At 34.6% G+C, this 20344-nt stretch overlaps 1 protein-coding gene across 1 annotated transcript; it reads right to left on the bottom strand.

Moving 5' to 3' along the window:
- Positions 1 to 243: 243 nt before the first annotated feature.
- On the bottom strand, positions 244 to 19521 carry Dusp19 (dual specificity phosphatase 19). The gene is made up of 4 exons (XM_046447612.2): positions 19113 to 19521; positions 14082 to 14128; positions 10461 to 10613; positions 244 to 3272 (listed from the first exon to the last, which is right to left on the bottom strand). Exons 1-4 carry the CDS (start codon positions 19336 to 19338, stop codon positions 3033 to 3035), a joined length of 666 nt encoding a protein of 221 aa, XP_046303568.1. The 5' UTR covers positions 19339 to 19521; the 3' UTR covers positions 244 to 3032.
- Positions 19522 to 20344: the final 823 nt, after the last annotated feature.

Genomic DNA, 20344 nt, shown 5'->3' with positions numbered 1-20344 from the left:
TGGAATAATTCTAATTATTAATAATTATGCTGATAAATTGAAAAGGCTTCCCACCACTACTGAAACTACCTATCAGAATAAAGGTAGACTCTAAAGGATGTGCATGTGGTTACACACACACACACACACACTCACACACATACTCACAAACACAAATTCAAGTACAGTGTTCACACACTTTAATCAGGAATAGGGAAGAAGGGAAGACAAAGTATAATTTCAATAAAAATACTACACACTATATTTCCTCTGAAATCTTTATTTTTGAATCAGTATATTTTTAAATTTTATCCTCAAAATTTAAAAAATCTAAATATTTCCTGGGTTTTCAATTCCAATTACATTTAATCAATAACTTATATTAAAACATGAAGTTAGCAAAACAGTTTTTAAAGTATTAGTCTAAAGTAAATAGAATTTTATTATTTGTTCCAGTGCCTTTGTTCTACTCAACCTTTTCAGTTTACTAAGAAGGCTATTGCTTTTCAATTTTCAAAAAGAAATTATACCTTCATTTTTTTTCTTTTTAAAAAGAGGAAAATCTATTTAAAAACAAATAGAGTTAAAAAATTACTCTGTGAAATTTTTTCACTTCCCTCAAAATGGACCTATATATGGTATAAATGTTTGATTTAATTTGTAATATATGTGATAGAGAATCATAATGATAACATTCCTTCTTACGGAATAGTATGGTATCTCAGCATGACTTATTGCCTTGTACAGTAAACATACCATTTCTGTGACAAATCATTGCCCGACACAGCACCCCCAATTTAAAGCACTAAACACATCTACTGATCTATTTCAGATACAACAAGCTTCTATCACTTAAGATTAAAATAAAATTGATGCTCAAAGAACTTCAGTAGATAAAATAGAACAGACATGTTTGAACCATAACCAGATCACTACAGGCAACAGTTTGGCCTAACTACAGACAGAAATAACATATTATCCACTACAAACAAAGTATATCCAAGCCTCATGTGACAAGATTCAATAGCTAAAAATCAAGCAGCACTCAGCAAAAGAAAATATATTTAAATGAATGCTTTCATGTCAATCAAGAAGTCTCAGCCAGCGAACTTCCAGCAATACTGTTCACAGAGACAGCATTATACATCAATCTCCTATTTAGGGTAATTCTCCCTGGTTTGGTGGGCTTCAAACAGCTCAAGGAAAGTTAATTACATTTGAGCTGCTTCTTCACAGAAAGGAGTTCAAAGCATTACACATGATGGCAACTTGTCAGACTCTAAGCAATATCAAGACACAGCTTGCATTTATTACTTTTAGTTTTTGCTCATGACAGTATAAGAAAGCCTTTCCAAATGCACATTTGGGTTCAATGTGTACTTTCCAACTAAGGTATACAGTATTTAAGACAAGCTCATGACTTTTTAAAATAAAATCTATAAGGCAATCATTTTCTAAGTCATAAATAAATACTTCAAATCTACCCAATAAATTGTCTTAATTACTCTAATTTTAATTTTTTAGTTATAGGTGGACACAATATCTTTATTTTAATTTTAGGTGGTGCCGAGGATCAAACCCAGTGCCTCAGGCATGCCAGGTGAGCACTCCACCTCTGAGCCACAATTCTAGCCCCTAATAACTCTAATTTTAAGTATAACTTATGCTGAAAATAAATTCAAAATCTCCTTTTTTATATCATCTATACCAGTAGTTTGTCAATGAACTTTATTTTATTTATTTATATGTGGTGCTGAGAATTGAACCCAGTCCCTCACACATGGTAGGCAAGCATACTACCATTGAGCCACAACCCCAGCACCTAAAATAAAATCTGGAAGCAAATTTATAAAGTTCACTCTTGTCAATATGGAAACATTAAAGAAAAACAAAAAGAACCAATTCAAGCCTCTGGCCAGAGATAAGATTGTAAATGATTTTAGGTCTCCTAAAACTGTATTTAAAATTTCTTACCAAAACCTAACTTTTCTTTCCTTAAAACATCTTGTCCTGCAAAATACTAAGCTAGAAAATAGCTCTTACCCAAATCACAACTAAAAAGTAAACTTTTAGTATAAAACATTTTCCCACACATCCAAGAAGATCAAAAAAATTATGACATAATCTCCCTAAACAGAATGCTAGGTATCTAAGATAAAAAAACAAAATGTAAGAAACTGTGTTATCTAGTTAAAGAATTGTAACATCATAATTATGTAAGAGAAAGCATTCAAAATGAAAAATGCAGGTAATAGAATTGAAAACCAAAAAGTGGTTATTAATTTTCATGGAAGAATTTTAAAATTTTATCTATATTGCAACCACTATATAATTGTTACTGTTGTTTGGTAATTGGGAATGAACACAGGGACACTTCTTTACCACTAAACTACAAACCCAGCCCTTGTTTTATTTGTTTGTTTATTTATTTATTCATTTATTTGTTAGACAGGGTCTAAATTGGCCAGGCTGGCCTCAAATTTGCAATCTTCCTGCCTCAGCCTCCTGAGTTGCTGGAATTATAGGCACATGCCACCATGCCTAGTTACTATTACATAAATGCTGTATAAACCTTTAGATTCTGGGACTCTTTTGGGAAGTTGAAGGTATTCATTTTTAATCTTTAAAATATTCTTTACAAAAAATTTACCTTTCTCTAAAACAGTATGTCAAGTAGCATTCAAGTTTTTTCACTCATGAAAACAGGTGTTAGAATAGAAAAATACTAAAGGCTTCATTAACTGATTTATTCTTTCCATGCTATAATATAGAATTTAAATTTAAAAATTTTCTTCTGTAAAAATCAATGATTCATAATTCACTGTTATTTTCTCTTACTAATTAACTTTACCAAACATTATAATAACAGAAAGTAATATAATTTAAAAATTTATTCATATACTAGCTCAGGACAATCAAATTGATTTCCATTTCCATTTGTAAAAAGTAAGATAAAAGGAAATTTAGTAGTCTACTCTCCTAAAGAGGAAAGGACAGTTACAGAGGCCAATTCAGATATTACATTAGTCTATCATCTGCATTCAGAATGGAACTCATGAACTGTTGCCACTTTCCAATTGTGGTATTTTGTCATACTTATTGCTTTCTTTGCTTTCTTGATATGTACGAAGTTGCTCCATGAAGCCAGAATTTGGACATATGGAAGGTCTTGCATTTTTCACCAAAGCAAAAGCACTGGTAAATGAAATTTCTTCAGAATTCATCAGGAAGCCTATTACAATTGCAGCAGCCCTGGAAACCCCTGCATTACAATGAACAAGAACCACACCATCCTGCAATAAAATAAAATATCCATTATTCATTTGAGAAAGACTATTAAGTTGATTTTACATTCCTATGTACATAAAATTATAAAGTAAGCACCCTACTTTGATTTTATCAAAATCAATCAAGTAATCAATCAACCAACCTCCACTCCACCTCTCTGCCCCGGTATTGAAACAATATCTTTTATTAAGTAATCTAGTAAAGTAGTACTACTCATATATACATAAAAAGGAGAAAAATCACAGAAAATACACATAGAAACATAAATAAAATCACATTCATAAACTAAACAGAGACATTCCAAGTAACCATCATATTCCCATACAAAAACTAGTGTCATTGGCTTGGAAATCTTTATATAAAATGATCACCAAAGCAAGTTTTTTTCTACTCTTGGATATTATTTTGTTGTGGAAGAAAGTAGGTTAAAATATTTAAACTTATGAGGTAATAAAACGATGACACAAATAGCTTTCACCAATGCAAAGTGGAAAAGGTAATCGGGCACCAGCATGAGGTCAATCAATGAAAAACGTTTCAGGTAACTTGAAAATGATACTTTCCAGGTGAAAAGGGACACAGTGCAAGACCAATGGTGATGGGGGCAATATTGTATCAATAATGAATGTGATAGATCTGATGAAATAGCTTTGATACAGCTTGGCCTATCTCAGGCTTTTAAAAAGTTAATGATCTAGATGAAATGTAGTGAACTGTGAGCACACCCTAAAGAATTCAACATTTCAGTTATTTCAATTCCTGATTCTTTATTTAGTACAAGAAGGAAAAGTGGGGAGGGGAAAAACTTACTGAAAAATCCTCTACCAAAAGCATACATTAATAATATTGTTATTATGGTTCATTGGATTATTTTACTTTTGTATGGCAGTTTTCTCACATTCACATATCCAATGCAAAATTATTTCCATAACTGTTGCAATAATTTGCAAGTGCATCTCCTTTCAAAAATGACTAGCAAAAACTTAGTTAATTTTTTAAAAATTCTAATATCAAAAAATGTAATTTAAGTTGTTTTATAGATAACTATGATTCATTTTCAAACTTTAACTGTATCTGCACATGGAAAGCAAAATAAAAATATTCATTATATACTCTGGAATTTTGCTTGCTATATAGCAATAGCTCATTTTTGTGACTTGATGTTTAAAATTATATTACAGTAACTTAAAAATTATTAATGATCATTTGGCTCAAAATAAATTAATTAGATAGTACAAAGAAGCTTATAATCATACGCTCAATAAGGAAGAGATACCCTTCAATGTCATTTTTATTATTTCCTTAGTCATCTCTATTTTATAAGTTCACAAGACTTGAAACCACATTTATTTTCAGTGTTATAAACCGTGCATCCAATTTTAGTTAATGTTTTGAAATGTTAGTATAATTATCTTCCCTCTTACTACTTTCTTCATATAACAGCTGATTTCCTGCAGTTTTTATTTACCTATTTTCTACCTTTTTATTATTCTTTAGGTATCATTTTGTCTTGGAAAAGTATTTCCAGAAAAATTATTGGCTTTATGTTCTTTTTTCTGAACTCAAAAAAACAAAAAGACACCTAATTTATAAACCCAATTTTTTCTTTGCAATTGTTATTGTCCTCTATCTGGAAGACCTCTATTCTTCTTGATACCATTACCTCTGACTTCTGTATCAAAAAGATTGCCCTTCTCCAAGTGCAATGAGGGCAGGAGGAATGTTCTGTCTATACTTGTATGCTCAGTTTTTAGTGCATAGTAAATATTCCATAAATATATGCAAAGTGAATACATTGATTCATTCTGCATTTCTGTAAGGAAATTTGGTTCTCTCAAAAATCCAAACCATCATTTTACTATATACAGATAATAATTATGCTATGCTATTTACATTTTTTTTCTATTTCCAGTATACTTTGTTCTCATAATTCCACAAATAGCTTTTCAGCTCCATGAGAACCACAAGCTGGATCCCTCACATCTTCCTAGAATAAATAATTGATATTCGTTGATAGATTAACTGAACCAGTTTTTCCTTACATAATTTCCAATAAAACTTGGGCATAATATGTTCTTTAAGTGCTTGACAACAGCCTATGATTAGATAAAATTCTGTGGTAGAATGAAAATCAACTGTTTTTTAGAGTGTATAGTATGTAGCTCAGTCCCTCCCTCCCTCTTTCTCTCACTTTGATAGAGTGTGTCAAAGAATGAAGAAAAGCTCAGGTGCAACCCTCTTATCTCACTGAAGTTGAGTAATGAACTGTACCATACTTTTAGTAGCCCAGGTCAAGTCACTTTGAAAGCACTCATAACTATGAGTGCTAACACTCGTCAATACAAACATGGTGCTTTGGTTTTGATATGGTTTGAGTGTGTCCCACAAGGTTTTTTGTGTTGGAAGTTTGGCCCCCAGTGTAGCAATGCTGTGGGGCAGTGAACTTTTAAGAGGTAGGTCCTTAGCTGAATATGGTGGTGCATGTCTGTGATCCCAGAGTCTTGGGAGGCTGAGACAGAAGAATCACCAGTTCAAGGCCCAGCCTTAGCATCCTGGGAATACCCTGTCTCAAAATAAAAATAAATACACAAAAAAGATCTGGGGGATGTAGCTCAGTAGTAGATTGTGGTGAGCCGCTTCTGCCGTTTCTGCAGACTATGGTCGCCATTACAAGATGGCGCTGGCTCCGCTGTGGTCTGTGACAAACAACTCCTTATTTGGGAGAGTTGGCGCATGGTTTTTCACCACCCTACGAGAAAGCTCCACGTGGCAGCTTCGCATTGGGGCTTGAGATGCTTTATTAAGGCTGGGAGGGGCATCCGAGAGAGAGAAGAAGAAATATCAAGGGCCTGAATAAACTGCTGAAAGAAGATTCCTGAGTTGCATCTTCCTTGCGGGCAAGGGGTCGTGACAGTAGATCAACTCTTGGTTCAACCCCCAGCACTACAAACAAAAAAAAAAAAAAGAGGAGAGGCTTTGTGGGAGGTGTTTAGGTCACTGGGATGTGCCTTGAAGAGATTAAAGTAGTTTTCCTGGGAATCCTGATTAGTTCTTTTTTTTTTTTTTTTCCTGATTAGTTCTTAACTAATGTTCCCACTATAATGATGCCATCCATTACGAGGTTCATGCCAGACCCAGTACCAGCACTGTTTGGACTTCCTGTAATGGTGGTCCACTTTATCCTTTGAATATAGCACTTGTTGCTCTGCCACTGCAAATTATTAGTATTAGTTTTGTTTTGTTTTTTGGTACCGGGGATTGAACTCGGGGCATTCGACCACTGAGCCACATTCCCAGCGCTATTTTGTATTTTATTTAGAGACAGGGTCTCACTAAGTTGCTTAACTAAATTGCTGAGGCTGGCTTTGAACTTGAGATCTTCCTGTCTCAGCCTCCTGAGCCACTGCACCCAGAGGGTGCAACTCATTTTTAAAACCACATGCTTCTTCCTCTCCCTGCTCCTCCCTAATCTCTCCCCCTCTAATCTCAGGGGAAACAGATAACCTTTCTTCTCCAACCTAGGCAGTTATCTGTCCCTGAGTACACACTCACCATAGGAATGAAGTAATCCAGACTTTGTGGATGGTACCAGAAGATCTCAGAAATGACTATCTCCCTTAGAACTCCAGACAGAGAATGTGTGGAATGTAGCCTTTGAGTCACCTCTTTAAAGCCCCCTGTTCCTGCTAATGGGCAGAATCACAGTCTTTGGGACAGAAGTTCCTATGTTTTTCCTATGCTAGCAAAGCAATAAATCATCTTTTTCCTTTCTTCTCTAAACCCTGTCCTTGTTATTGGATTGGCACTGGGGACAAGAACCCAGATTTCAACAACATTCCCACCTCCAAAACTGTCTTCTTTACAAGTGACTCAAATTCAAACATTTTGTTCCAGTAATGGAAAATGGATTAACACACATGGAAAACAGAAAACAGTAGTGAGCAACAAACTAGAGAATGCATGTAAAAACTCAGTGAATTTAGGTAATTATTTAGACTTGTAATGCTTCTCTAATGAGTCTTTTCTTACAATGAACAAAAAATTGAAAACAGCTCATACATATATCTCATAGAAGAAAATTAGGTAAGTAACTTATAGAATCACCAATCACTAAAATACTATGCAGAAATTAAAATTTATTTGATAATATTAATTATAAATAATAAGCTATAAAAAGTATGAATTGTATAAAAGTACAGTTGTACATGACATAAAGAAATGAATGAATGATAAAAGCCTAGAGAAACATATCAAAATGTTATCAGTGGTTATGTCTAAGAAAGGGAGTAAGGTAACCTGAAATTTTATTTGTATTTTCCATTTTTCTAAGATTGCTTATGTAATGTTTTAAAAATAATTATAAAATAAATAATAAAGTAAATATGGAATATCAAATACACATTTTAATACTAACAAGCCAAACCTTTTGCACAAAAATTTTTAAAAAGAGAGGCCAAGTAGATTTATTTCCTAACAGAACTCTTGAGGTTATAGAGGTTACCATAACTGCTTCTCTGTCACATGTATTTCTGTTCTATACCCTTTAAGGTATACGCTTGACAGATTGTGTATGAGGTTGAGAGAGAAAAAGGCTACAGAAACCAAACCAAACAGGGTTAGTACAGAGGAAAATGAGAAAAGCATGGGAAAATGGAAGATATTTGGTTTGTATGTAAAAAGATGAAAACAAGATACTAGGTCCTAGAAAGTTAGTTTTGAAATATGCAAGTCGCTAAGTAGATTCAACAATACTTCAGTATACAATAGAAAAAGCCACGAGGAGATTTCTATTGATAAAGCTAAATATGTATTAGTGTAAAATACACAAAGTGTTCAAGGCAAGGAAACAATGGGTGAAGTTAGGATCCCAGTATAAAACACAGACTTGAGAAATCAGAACATATTGTAGAATTCTAACACATTTGTATCAGAAACATCAACTTCTCAGACTCCTTTGGCACTGTCATCTCATGGACCATCTGCCTTGGTTGCCACCTCCATGGTTGACTCCTCCCCTTAGTGCCATTCAGTTTAGCTTGTCTAAGAAGGAAGGCCATGCTATTCCCCACTGGTACCCATGAGATAAATAGGCATACTCCAATTTCTGGATTTTCTTGTCACCTCTGGCCTTGGATGAGAAGACATACCAGAAGGTACTGCATCTGGCTTTGAGTTGGCTGCTAAAACAGTAGAACACTGTAACCTGGGATTGAAGTGTTATTTAATTCCTTATTGGCAAACAGGAAATGAGCTGACAGAGCAAAGGGGATAAAAATGCTTTCTCTTCCTTTCCAAAGTCTGTAGTAAAATGCAGTTTCTTTATATTGCCTATTTGAAGATATCTTGAGTGGTAGAGAAGCCATGCCTATGGAATAACCAACTATTTCCCTGTCAGCTTATTGTAAAATTATGCTCGGTAAGGTCTTGATCATCTTACACAACTTCTAATCCTACCTGAAATCACTTCCCTTTCCTCTCACTCTCACTGCCTATGGGATGATACTACTCAAATTAAGCATCAGCTCATAATCCTTGCCTCAGGCTCTGTTGTTGTTGTTTTTTTTTTTAATATTTATTTTTTAGTTGTAGTTGGACACAATACCTTTATTTTATTTTTTTTTATGTGGTGCTGAGGAGCGAACACAGGGCTCTGCATATGCTAGGCGAGCACTCTACCACTGAGCTATAACCCCAGCCCTCAGGCTCTGTTTTTAAGAAATTCAAGCTAAAAACCATTCTAATAAACTCCAGTCAAAATTAAAGCAAACTTTTTTAAATTTAAAAAAATTTTAAATTCCCAAACTTAGAATACTCAATTTCTTGCTTTTTTAAAAGACAATATTACCTTCTCCAATATTTACTTACAAATCATAAATCTCTTCCAATTTTAATATGAGTATGGATGATATATACACTTGTCCATCTAAGATGTATTCTATATCCCCTTTGAGATGCAGCTAACAGAGAAACTCATCTTTTTTTGTGGTCCTGGGGACTGAATCCAGGGAAACTCTACCACTTTGCTACATCCCCAGCCCTTTCTATTTTTTATATTAAGACAAAGTCTTGTTAAGTTGCAGAGACTGGCCTTGAACTTGAGATCCTCCTGCCTCACTCTCCTGAGTCAATAGGATCATTTTGATTTTTAACACTATTAACTGGTACACTGAAATATTACAATCTAGAGTCTATAAATAATTTTTTTGCAAGAGAACAAAATGACAAATATTAGTCTTTGAATCAGAAAGCCTATTCCTTTGTTTCCATCCAAATATCTAAATAAGGCTAATGAATAGTTGTTGAGCTTTACATTTTCTGGGTAATCTAGTTGTAGGGGACCTAAAATAGTGCTAGGCACATAAACCACCCAATAAATATTACTATGTGAAAGAGAGGAAAGGAGAAATGGAGAGAAAAGGGAAGAAGAAGAAATAGCAGGAAAACCATTAGACCGGATTCAATTAAACAGGATTCTAACACCAACTGTCATTGTTGGGTGCTCCAGAAGTGCTTCTTCTTTCTCTAAGTATGCCTACCTTCCTATCCACTTATTCTACATAAATTTTGTAAGAAATATTTATTGACTAAAAATGATATCATCTCAAGGTATAATTATTGGTAATAGCCAACCTAGAAGTCCAGCCTGTTAGAATGTTGACTTGGATCCAATACCAAGATTAAAATGTTATATTGTCTGTTGATCTTCTGAAGTCACAAAACCAAAGGAGAGCTTCTGATTGCCATTTTCATACAATCTCAGTGAAGCAATGCATATTTAGTCCTCTTAGATTGCTTTAAAATTCCATTGTTAAAAATCAGTCAAATAAATGCAGATTAATCATTATAAATATACTAATGAGACTAATTTCTATCCAGTAGCTATGGTTATTTTGCAAATTACTTAGAAGTCAAATGGTTATAAACACTCAAAAGAAATCTAACTACCTACTTAGTAGTTTGAATTAGATCTATATTTTCAGGAAAATTCAGTAGAATTTTCTAATTCCTATTTTCTCAGTTAGGCATAAGAAAATAAGAGAAGTAAAAGTCTTATTGAGGAATGAGCCATTAGAGAACTGAAAATTTCATAAAGGTTCTTCACAAATTAATTGAAAAAAGAATAAAGACTGGATAATGGACCCATACTTTCAAATGTCTGCTTTGGAAGAACTATGGATAAAAACAAAACTTACCTTCATTTTTGCTTGTTCAATGAATTCAAAACATTCTGGAAAATAAGACAGGATATTGGTTTCAGGAAGGTCCAATATAGAAATGCTTTTATATGTAAACTCACTGAAGAAAGCATTCTCAACTCCACATGCAACATTAAGAATATGAGTCACCTTAAAGAGAAAGAAAAAGATGAATTTACTTTCTCTTTCTTGAACAAAGAGAAAGAGAGCCTTAAATGTTGAAACTTCCTTTATAGACGTTATCCTTTGTAAAAGGGGGACTTTTTCTCTGTTCTCAGAGGATTCTCTATGGCTTCATCTTCTCAAAATAATAAGCTGGCTGTGTTGCCAAAAGCTTAGTCCTTGTCCCTGATGCCAATCCAATAACGAGGACATGTTTTTCAGAAAAAAAAAAAAGAGGAAAACGAAGGTTTTGCTTTGCTATCAAAGGAAAAACACAGGGACTCCTGTCCCAAAGGCTGTTATTCTGCCCATCAGCAGGAACAGGTGTTTTTTGTTTGTCTTTGATACTGGGGAGTGAATCCAGGGGTGCTTAACCACTGAGCCGCATCCCCAGCCCTTTTTCGTATTCTATTTAAAGACAGGGTCTCACTGAGTTACTTAAGGCCTCACTAAATTGTTGAGGCTGGCTTTGAACTCATGATCTTCCTGCCTTAGACTTCCAAGCTGCTGGGATTATAAACATGCGCCACCACAACCAGCTAGGAACAGAGGGCTTTTAAAGAGGTGATTCAAAACATACATTCCATGTGTTCTCTGTTGGAATTGTAATTCCTGTTCATCTCAGTATTTGTTTTTTTTTTTTAATTTTATTATTAGTTGTTCAAAACATTACAAAGCTCTTGACATATCATATTTCATACATTTGATTCAAGCAGATTATGAACTCCCATTTTTACCCCGTATACATATTGCAGATTCACATCGGTTCCACGTCCACTTTTTTACATACTGCCATACTAGTGTCTGTTGTATTCTGCTGCCCTTCCTATCCTCTACTATCCCCCCTCCCCTCCCCTCCCCTCTCCTCCCATCTTCTCTCTCTACCCCATCAACTGTAACTCATTTCTCTCTCTTGTTTTTTTCCCCTTTCCCCTCACTTCCTCTTATATGTAATTTTGTATAACAGTGAGGGTCTCCTTCCTTTACCATGCAATTTCCCTTCTCTCTCTCTTTCCCTCCCGCCTCTCGACCCTGTTTAATGGTGATCTTCTTCTCATGCTCTTCCTCCCTATTCTGTTCTTAGTTGCTCTCATCTCAGTATTTGCAGAGTTATTTTTTCTTCTGTTTTATAGCTATTATATATTCTATGTCATGAGTGTACTATTGTTTATTTAACAAGTTCCCTATTGATGGACAGGAAGGTTGTTTTCAGTAATTTGTTATTATGACCACTGCTGCAATTTTACTTGGAACATTTTTTATGTTACACTTAGTTTTTCATCTTCCAAAGTACTTTATTAGGCACACACCAGGGCACTCAAAGAGCACATTAATATATGCAACCATTATTACCATTTCTAAACATTAAAATTAAATTCCTATAGAAATTTCTGAAGTGGTCCTCCACAAGAGAACTTCCACTGGTTATACCATTTTACTTAAATCCTACGATGTCACTTTGAAATGTGCCATTCTTTAAATCTATAATTTTGTTTGGCAGCACCCTTAAATTTTTCTATAACACTCTATTCAGCAACTTAGTTTAACTCTGCTTTCTCCAAGCACTATTAACACTGTCACTATGAACAGACATAGCAGTATCTTTTAAACAGCCTCTTGTTTCACATCTCTAGGATGAATGAACTAGTGCAACATAAGAGGAGAAAGAAGAAAATCACTTGCCAACACAAAAATTATCAAATTCCATTTGTCATTTCAACAACAATCTGTCAGTGGATGTAAGACTTTGAAACATGTTCTACCTTTGTTAAAATATTGTTATACAATATTTCCTGTTAGGAACTGCAGTGATTCTCATATTCTTATGTAATTGAAGGCCATTATTTCTCTTTGTTGGGTGGTAGTAAGTATAACAAACTAAGGAGAGCCTGGTTAAACACAAGGCAGTAAGCTGACAAATAAAAACATTAGATTAATTAATGAACTGATTAGTAATTATTTTCCTTGGAGAAATGATTGCAAGTTGTTTATCACATACATTTTTTTTAATCCTCAATTCATTTTTTTAACCAAGCAGTGGATAACAAAGATAAATAGAATATAAGGACTTTATTCTTTTTTAATATTTATTTTTTAGTTATAGGTAGACAGAACATCTTTATTTTACATTTATGTGGTGCTGAGGATCGAATCCAGTGCGAGCACATCCCCAGGTCTTTATTCTTGACAAGTCTGCTTACTAATAGAGGAGGGGAAAACATGTTTATCAGTGATAATAAAATAAGGCAGAAGGTGTTAAGAGCTATAATCAATTGTCACAGGGTTAAAGGGGAAGAAGAGATTACAGAACTTGCTCCCAAGATCCTTCACATTTGCTATTCTCTCAGCCTGAAGTGCCATTTCCCATTGAGGCTATGACTGACTATCATAAGGTCTCAAATGAAATGTCCCAGCCTCAGATAGTTCTAGGTGAACCCAAGTTACCCCCTGCCACTACCTCATTGCCTTATTTTACTTATTTTAAAGAACACATTCACATCTGAAAATATCATATTTTAAGAGCAGACACCCTAGTGCTTATTCATTTCCATATTTCCTGTAGCTAGAAAGGGGACTAGCACAAAGAAGGTGCTTGATATTTTCTGAACATTCTGGAAAATAAGACAGGATACTGGTTTCTTTCTCACACTCTCCACTTCAGTTCTTTTCTGTCCCCGAAAGCATCAGCTTTCCTCCTGCTTCTGGGGCTTCACTTGTACTAATTCTTCTATCCAGATACTGTTCTGACTGTCCCTGTCCCCCATTCAAAGCAAAATTTCAATACTACTTCCTCGTCAACTCTCCTGTCTGCAAACAAGACAAGCACCGGTTGAGGGCATCATCTCCTAAGCATTCCTATGACAGCCTAAACTACCCACATCAAAGCACACAACACGTTACAGCAGTTTTCTTTTCCTTCTCTGCCAGTCAGAGCATAAGCTTCATGTGAGCAGGAATCTCCTGCATTCCTCAAACCATAGCAATTCTATGACCTGAAACGGTGCTTGACACAATGGTAGATGGCTAAAAAAATCTTGAAGTAAATTCTGAAAATAAGTAATAAATCACATCGCTTGTGTGATAAACAATGGGATTGGAAGAGGCAGCATGTGAGTTGGACTCAAAGCATGAGTAGGTCTTTGACAAGCAGAGATGAAGTCAAGTCTATCATCCTACACAGAGGAACTGCTTAAGCAGAGGCAAGAAAGATATGTCTCCAAGATCAGGTTCATGAGGATATGTGAGGGAGACAGAATATAAAATTGAAAAGAGATTACAGATTCACATATTTTAATTAGATGCAATTATGTTATATGGAATTGTATTAAAATGACAGCCAAAATGTTAACAATTAAACTGAAATATACCAAATATGGGCCAATACAATTTTCCTAAATAAATATAACAATTAAAACACTTCCTATATGTGGTGCCAGACTTGAAGCATTTTTTTACCTTGTGCTTTTTCAGTACATCCAGGTCATGAGCAGCATCTTGTGACCCTATAAGAAATAAATCATATCACCTTCAACATAACCATCCTGACTTTTTATATAAACTTGTACAACAAATCCATTAGTTAACTCTTTAACAACAACAACTTGGGAGGACTTCAGTTTAATTTTCTTTTAATATTGTTTTAGTTGTAGTTGGACACAATACCTTTATTTTATTTATTTTTATGTGGTGCTGAGGATCGAACCCAGCAGCTTGTTCACGCTAGGCGAGCACTCTACCACTGAGCCACAACTCCAGCACCAATTCAGTTTAATTTTCTGAATAGCAGTTTGTTAATATCATCACAAAAGATTAAACTTGTTTATATCCTTAGACTTTCCCAATTCTAAGAATTTGTCCTAAAAGTTATACATGTTGCAATAATTATCTATAAGGATGCTCATCATAGTATTGTTTATAATGCAAAAAAAAACAAAACAAAAACAACTAAAGGTCCAATAAAGAGACTCAGTTAAATAAAAATGCATAATTATGTAGGGAAACATACATAAGAAATAAAGAATATCTACAGTGTGGAAACAAGTTCTCAATACATTTTATTTTATTATTATTAAACCCCAGGTGCTCTACCACTGAACTACATCCCCAGCCCTTTACATTTACTTATTTATTTTCAGGCAAAGTTTTGCTAAACTGATGAGGCTGAACTCAAACTTGAGATCCTACTGCCTCAGCCTTGCAAACTGCTGGAATTACAGGTGTATGCCATCACACTTACCAAGTTCTCAATATTTAAAGTAATTAAAAGCAGCCTACAAAATATCATCACAGATTTTTATAAAGACCAAAAACTTATGCTTTGAAAATAGGAAGTATATAGAACATAATATTAATAGTGGTGGTGATAGGTGATATTTTTCTTTATATTCATTTGTATTTTTTTCATATTTATTTTTTAGTTTTAGGTGGACACAATATCTTTTTTATTTTTTATACTTATTTTAGTTGTAGGTAGACACAATACCTTTATTTTATTTTATTATTATTTTCTTTTAAAGAAAGAGAGAATTTTTTTTTTTTTTGAAGATGGACACAACACAATGCCTTTATTTTTATGTTGTGCTGAGATCTGAACCTGAGTTCCGCCTGTGCTAGGCGAGTGCTCTACTGCTGAGCCACAATCCCAGCCCCCTTTATTTTATTTTTATGTGGTGCTAAGGATCTAACCCAGTGCCTCATGCATGCTAGGCGAACACTCTACCAGTGAGCCGCAACCCCAGCCCTCATTTGAATTTTTTACAATAAACACCTCTTTTTTATAATTTATAAAAGATATTATGAAAATCACAACCACAAAATGACTTAGTGCCAGCTGGTTTGGGAACACCCAGTAGCTTAGACATCTATAGGATTCCACCCACACAATCCACCTACCACTAGGGCTGTTCTCTTTTTATAGAATCTTTCTATCCAAGTGGGCTTTCCAGTTCTCCCACACTTGGAAACTGGCTCTAGTTAATTAGCAAATCTTACATGAGAATAACGTGTTAAAATAAAAGCAAATTTTATATTGAAAGAATAGGGCATTGAATTTAAAAGTTTCAAACATTTACTTTCCTGAATTAGGTTCTATTTCCATAAACAGTGTTTTTCTCACCTTAGTTGCCTGGGAAATCAGCCAGCTTTTATTAATGATCTCAGGTAGCCAAGGGCCCAGAAAGTATACTATTTGGCTAATATTCTCTTAATGATAATTAAACTCACAGGCTCTTTACTGAGCCAAACATTCAGCTTTATTCTACTTAAAAGTTGGCCTATCAAACTATAAATGTTTATTAAAGCTGGATAGTAGATACCTAATTGTTATATTATTTTCCATAATTTTCTATAAATTTGAAATATTTCATAATTTAAAAGAAATTCTTAGTTTTCCACTGCAGGAAGTCCTAATCATCTTGGGAGGGGGGGATTCAAATAAGTTTAACTTAAATTTGGCAGTTTAATATGCAAGTCATTTTTTAAATAATAATTCTCCATTTCTTAAAATAGCACAAACTGAAACACGACTTAAATAAAATTCTTTCTTTTTTACTCTATACTGTCATTATTATACATATTTTTTACATTGAATGCTTTAATACTTTCAATTAAACATACACACACACCAAATACAGAGCAAGTAGATTATATTTCAGAGCTAGCTATATTGATATAAACTAATATTCCTGAGGCAAAAAAAAAAAAAGTAACTTGTATGTTCTGTCTTTCCAAACAAAAAGAAAATTAAATGACTGTTAGTAGCATGAGGAAACCATTGAAGCCAACAGAAATGACTTCAGGCAGTCAATTTGTGTTTTTCATATGATACTTGATAATATTCAGTGCAAGTTCATTCTCTCTAAATTTTAGATACAAACATCAGCTTTTCTCCTATTTTAAAAGGATGCTTTGTGTTGCAGTCTTGTGTTAAATTTTGGGGGGAGGGTACAGTGAGAGGGGTTGAATCCAGGGGTGCTTAATCACTGAGTCGCATCTCAAGCCCTTTTTATTTTTTATTTTGAGACAAGGCCTCACCAAATTGCTGAGGCTAATGATGAACTTTCGACCCTCTCCATTAGCCTCCCATGTCGTTAGGATTACAGGCATGCACCACTGCACCCACCTTTGTGTTAGAATTTCAGTAATAAATACTGAAAATCATATATTCTAAAATGAGTTATTTTAAAAACCATTGTTTTGGAAAAGCAAAATATCATCCTTTTGCAAATTAATTTAAATGAAATTAAAACATTCTATTTTAACAGTGGTTACATAAATCTATACTTGTGTTATGATGTATAAACTGGGCTAGGATGTAACTCAGTGATAGAGTGATTGCCTGCATATGTGTGAGGCCTTGGGTTTGATCCATAGCACCTCCCAAAAAAAGATTCGTAGAACTATACCAAATCAATTTTATTGTATAATTTCTTAAAAGAATTAATGAATGGGACTACAACTGAACAATATAACTAGTAAAAAGCTAGTTATATTTTACATTGACACAACCACTCCAATATTCATTAGCATAGGTAAGGATTATTATTTAAATATTACAGATGACATACTAATTTAGAAAGAGTATATATTATAGACTATTGGTACTGAGGCTTCTAATAAGTTAGATGTTTGGCAATCAAAGTGTAGAAATCATAAGACACAGGCTATGCAAGATCTCTAGAGCCCGTTTGTATTTTTCAAAGAAATCATTTTAATGAAAATATCAAACAATGTATATACTCTGATAACATATTTTAAATTTACAAATCACTATTTTCATAATCACAAAACAAAACCAAAAGTTATTATATTACCACAGAAGAAAATAAATGATATTCTAAAGAAACGTTTTATTTGAAAAAATTAATAATAGTAAACATTCATTAGTGAATTAAAATAGGAACTTAACTTACTATGAGGATTCCATATCAGGATATTTATGAAAGATTTTATCTAATAAAGTGCTACACAAATTTATACAAATTTAAAATATTATCTGCCTCCCAAGAATCCTGTGTTTCCTGTATCTCAGATATATAAACCACATAAAGTACCTCATGCTTTTTATGGGGAATGGAAGAGAAAAATCTCTAAAATGTCACCAATTTAGACACCTTAGCTGAATGGATATAGGAAATAATTAGTGTGCCTTTAAACTACCCAGAAGAAATGGAAATTTGTTTTCAAATCAAGTTACATTTATCAAAAGTCCCAGTGGTTTTTGTCGTAAAACCATAATTTGCAAAACTTAGGACAAAAATGCTTACTAAGATCTTTTATCCACCTGTTGGATGGCTCAAGGGCCAATGTGAGATTTTTTTAAATACAGTAATTCATTAGACCCTGTCTATAAACTAACTGAAAAAGACAGATTACATTTTTACAGCTCTCCATTTTCTGCAAAGCACCATGGTATGCATTGCTGAGAAGAAACTGCGGGTCTTTGGTGAGGTGAAGGAAGCTTTTGAAACTAACCTGGAAACAACCCCAGACTCCCTGATAGAAACCAAGTCCAGACAGAAACAAACCCTGCATCATTCATGTGGAAGAACTTTATATGCACATATCATGGATCCCTTAGGAATAAGGCACTTATAACTAGACAAAAAGGTCCCTCTGTCTTTCAAAAGAAAGAAGGTTGTGCCTGATCAAAGTGTCCTATTTCCTAGTCCAGAGAGGAGACTGGTTTCAAAAACCCCTCCCAAAACTCTCCCAAGATCTTGGGGAGGATTCCAACTCCAATCTAAGAACAGAAGCTTGATCAACTCCATTTGGATAAAGTCACATTAAAAAAATAAGCAAAGTTCATAAAGACTCTGAATTGGCAAATAATAAAAAGTAACCACAACTGTTTTAAACTAGTATTACTACAATGTCAGCCAAATAACTGAGAAATTGCGCCTAGATGTATTTCAAACTAGTATTGCTACAATGTCAGCCAAATAACTGAGAAATCGCGCCTAGTTGTATTTCAGAGTACGCATGGTTCAGTATTTCTACATAACAAGAAATCATAAAACCATCAGACTCACAGCTATAAAATAAAAGCACTCCTCCTAAAAACTCCAAGACACCATGAAGAGATGTGGCCACAGAGGGATGCATTCCATAAGGTTTGAAACAACTTTTCTATACCTTTATCGCTTCTTACTTGTTTTGTCTAATAAAACTTTTAAATTTATTCTTTCAAAAGATAGCCTTTTGTAATTCTAGAAAACACAATATCTGTCTGTTTTGCTCCAGATAAGTTAGAAAAAATAGGGCGGGGGAAGCTTTTTTAAAAAATTCAAGGTGCTAAGGGCTACTAGAATCCATGCTTCTTATGGGCATAATGTGGGTACAGAAACTTCTCTATGTGTATAATGGAAGTTCCATATTAAAAAAAAAAAAAGAAACATTTCAATGTTTTGACAGCATAGCTGATAGTACAGGCACATAAGGAGGTGAGGTTTCCTGAGAAAGTAATTTAGTTTTAACTCAGTGACTTACCCAGAAGCAACCATGGCTTAATAACGCCAACTTGCAGGTCCAAGCTAAGGTCCTGCACATAACCACAACCAACCCCCTCGCTTGGCTGTACTTCTTCCACAACATGAATTCTGGCATCTTTCCATGTTTCTATAATTTTCTTTCCAGTTAGCGTTGTCACCCTGGTGCATTGCTTCCTGAGATTATTCCGGGAGAATGCTTTAATTTCCTGGCTAAGGGAGTGCATTACATGAGCAGTGGCTGGGAACAAATGCAAGCAAATCCAGCAAGCACAGAGAAGGGCTGAACTCCTCGTCCCTTATTGCTCAGGTAATAAATACAGCCGCGGGGCGCTTGCCTCCCCAGGTGAGGCGTTAGGTAGCCACCACACCCCAGGAGACCTGAACAGTCCAACAGTCTTTTTCCCTCAGCCGCGATGTAAGGCGACATTTGATTGGCCACTGAGAAGTGGGCGCCGATTGGGTGCTGATTCTTTTTCCTGTTTGGCTCGAAACCTGCGTTTTTCCTGCAAGGGAGAAGCGATCGGCTGGAGAGTCGTCAAAATCTATCTTCACTATACACGTAGAATGCTAAAATATGACTGAATTGGAGAGAGGGATGCTATCTTCCAGCTCTTTAAAGGCAGTGACTTTGTGGATACGTTCGGTTGGTTTAGTCACGTTAGCGACTGAATGATGCCGGCTACCGTGTGTCGCTCCTCTTTAGCGAGGCCGCGGAAGTCAAAATGCAGATTGTCCTACTTTGCCTGGCCCGCCTTACCCTCCTGATGTTAGATCTGTCAGGGGTGGGCTACAGCAGGTGTGATGAAGTTATTTCTCTTTTCCTGCGTCCTTCTCACCCTTTCTTTATGCTGGAATGTTTACTAAACAAAACTGCCTGTATTTGTGAGGCATCAATTTAAATGAAATCCGAAAAAAAAATTAAAAAAAGGTATTGAGAAAATTTTAAATTACATTCCTATATAAATTAACAAAACTTAAAATTTATGAATTTTCTGACTTTCCGCCTACATTTTCACCTGCTGAAGAACTGTAGAAGGCTTAATGTGGTAAATATGTGCTCTGTTTATAAAAAGCATTGCACCAAGCCCATCTATATATAGTTGAGAAAAATTAAGTGTGCAAACATCCAAATTTACAAGACAGATAAACAGTAGAGTGATGGTTCTGATGACAAAAGGATGATTTGTTTTACTAAAGAAACAACAAAATTTCTTCAACAAGAATTTTCCT

Source organism: Marmota monax, unplaced genomic scaffold, assembly GCF_021218885.2.
Source record: "Marmota monax isolate L192 unplaced genomic scaffold, Marmota_monax_Labrador192_F-V1.1 WCK01_AAM20220418_F8-fsc00007, whole genome shotgun sequence".
Lineage (NCBI taxonomy): Eukaryota > Metazoa > Chordata > Mammalia > Rodentia > Sciuridae > Marmota > Marmota monax.
The sequence above is the reverse complement of the archived record's forward strand: the minus strand, read 5'-3'. Positions and strand labels throughout refer to the sequence as shown.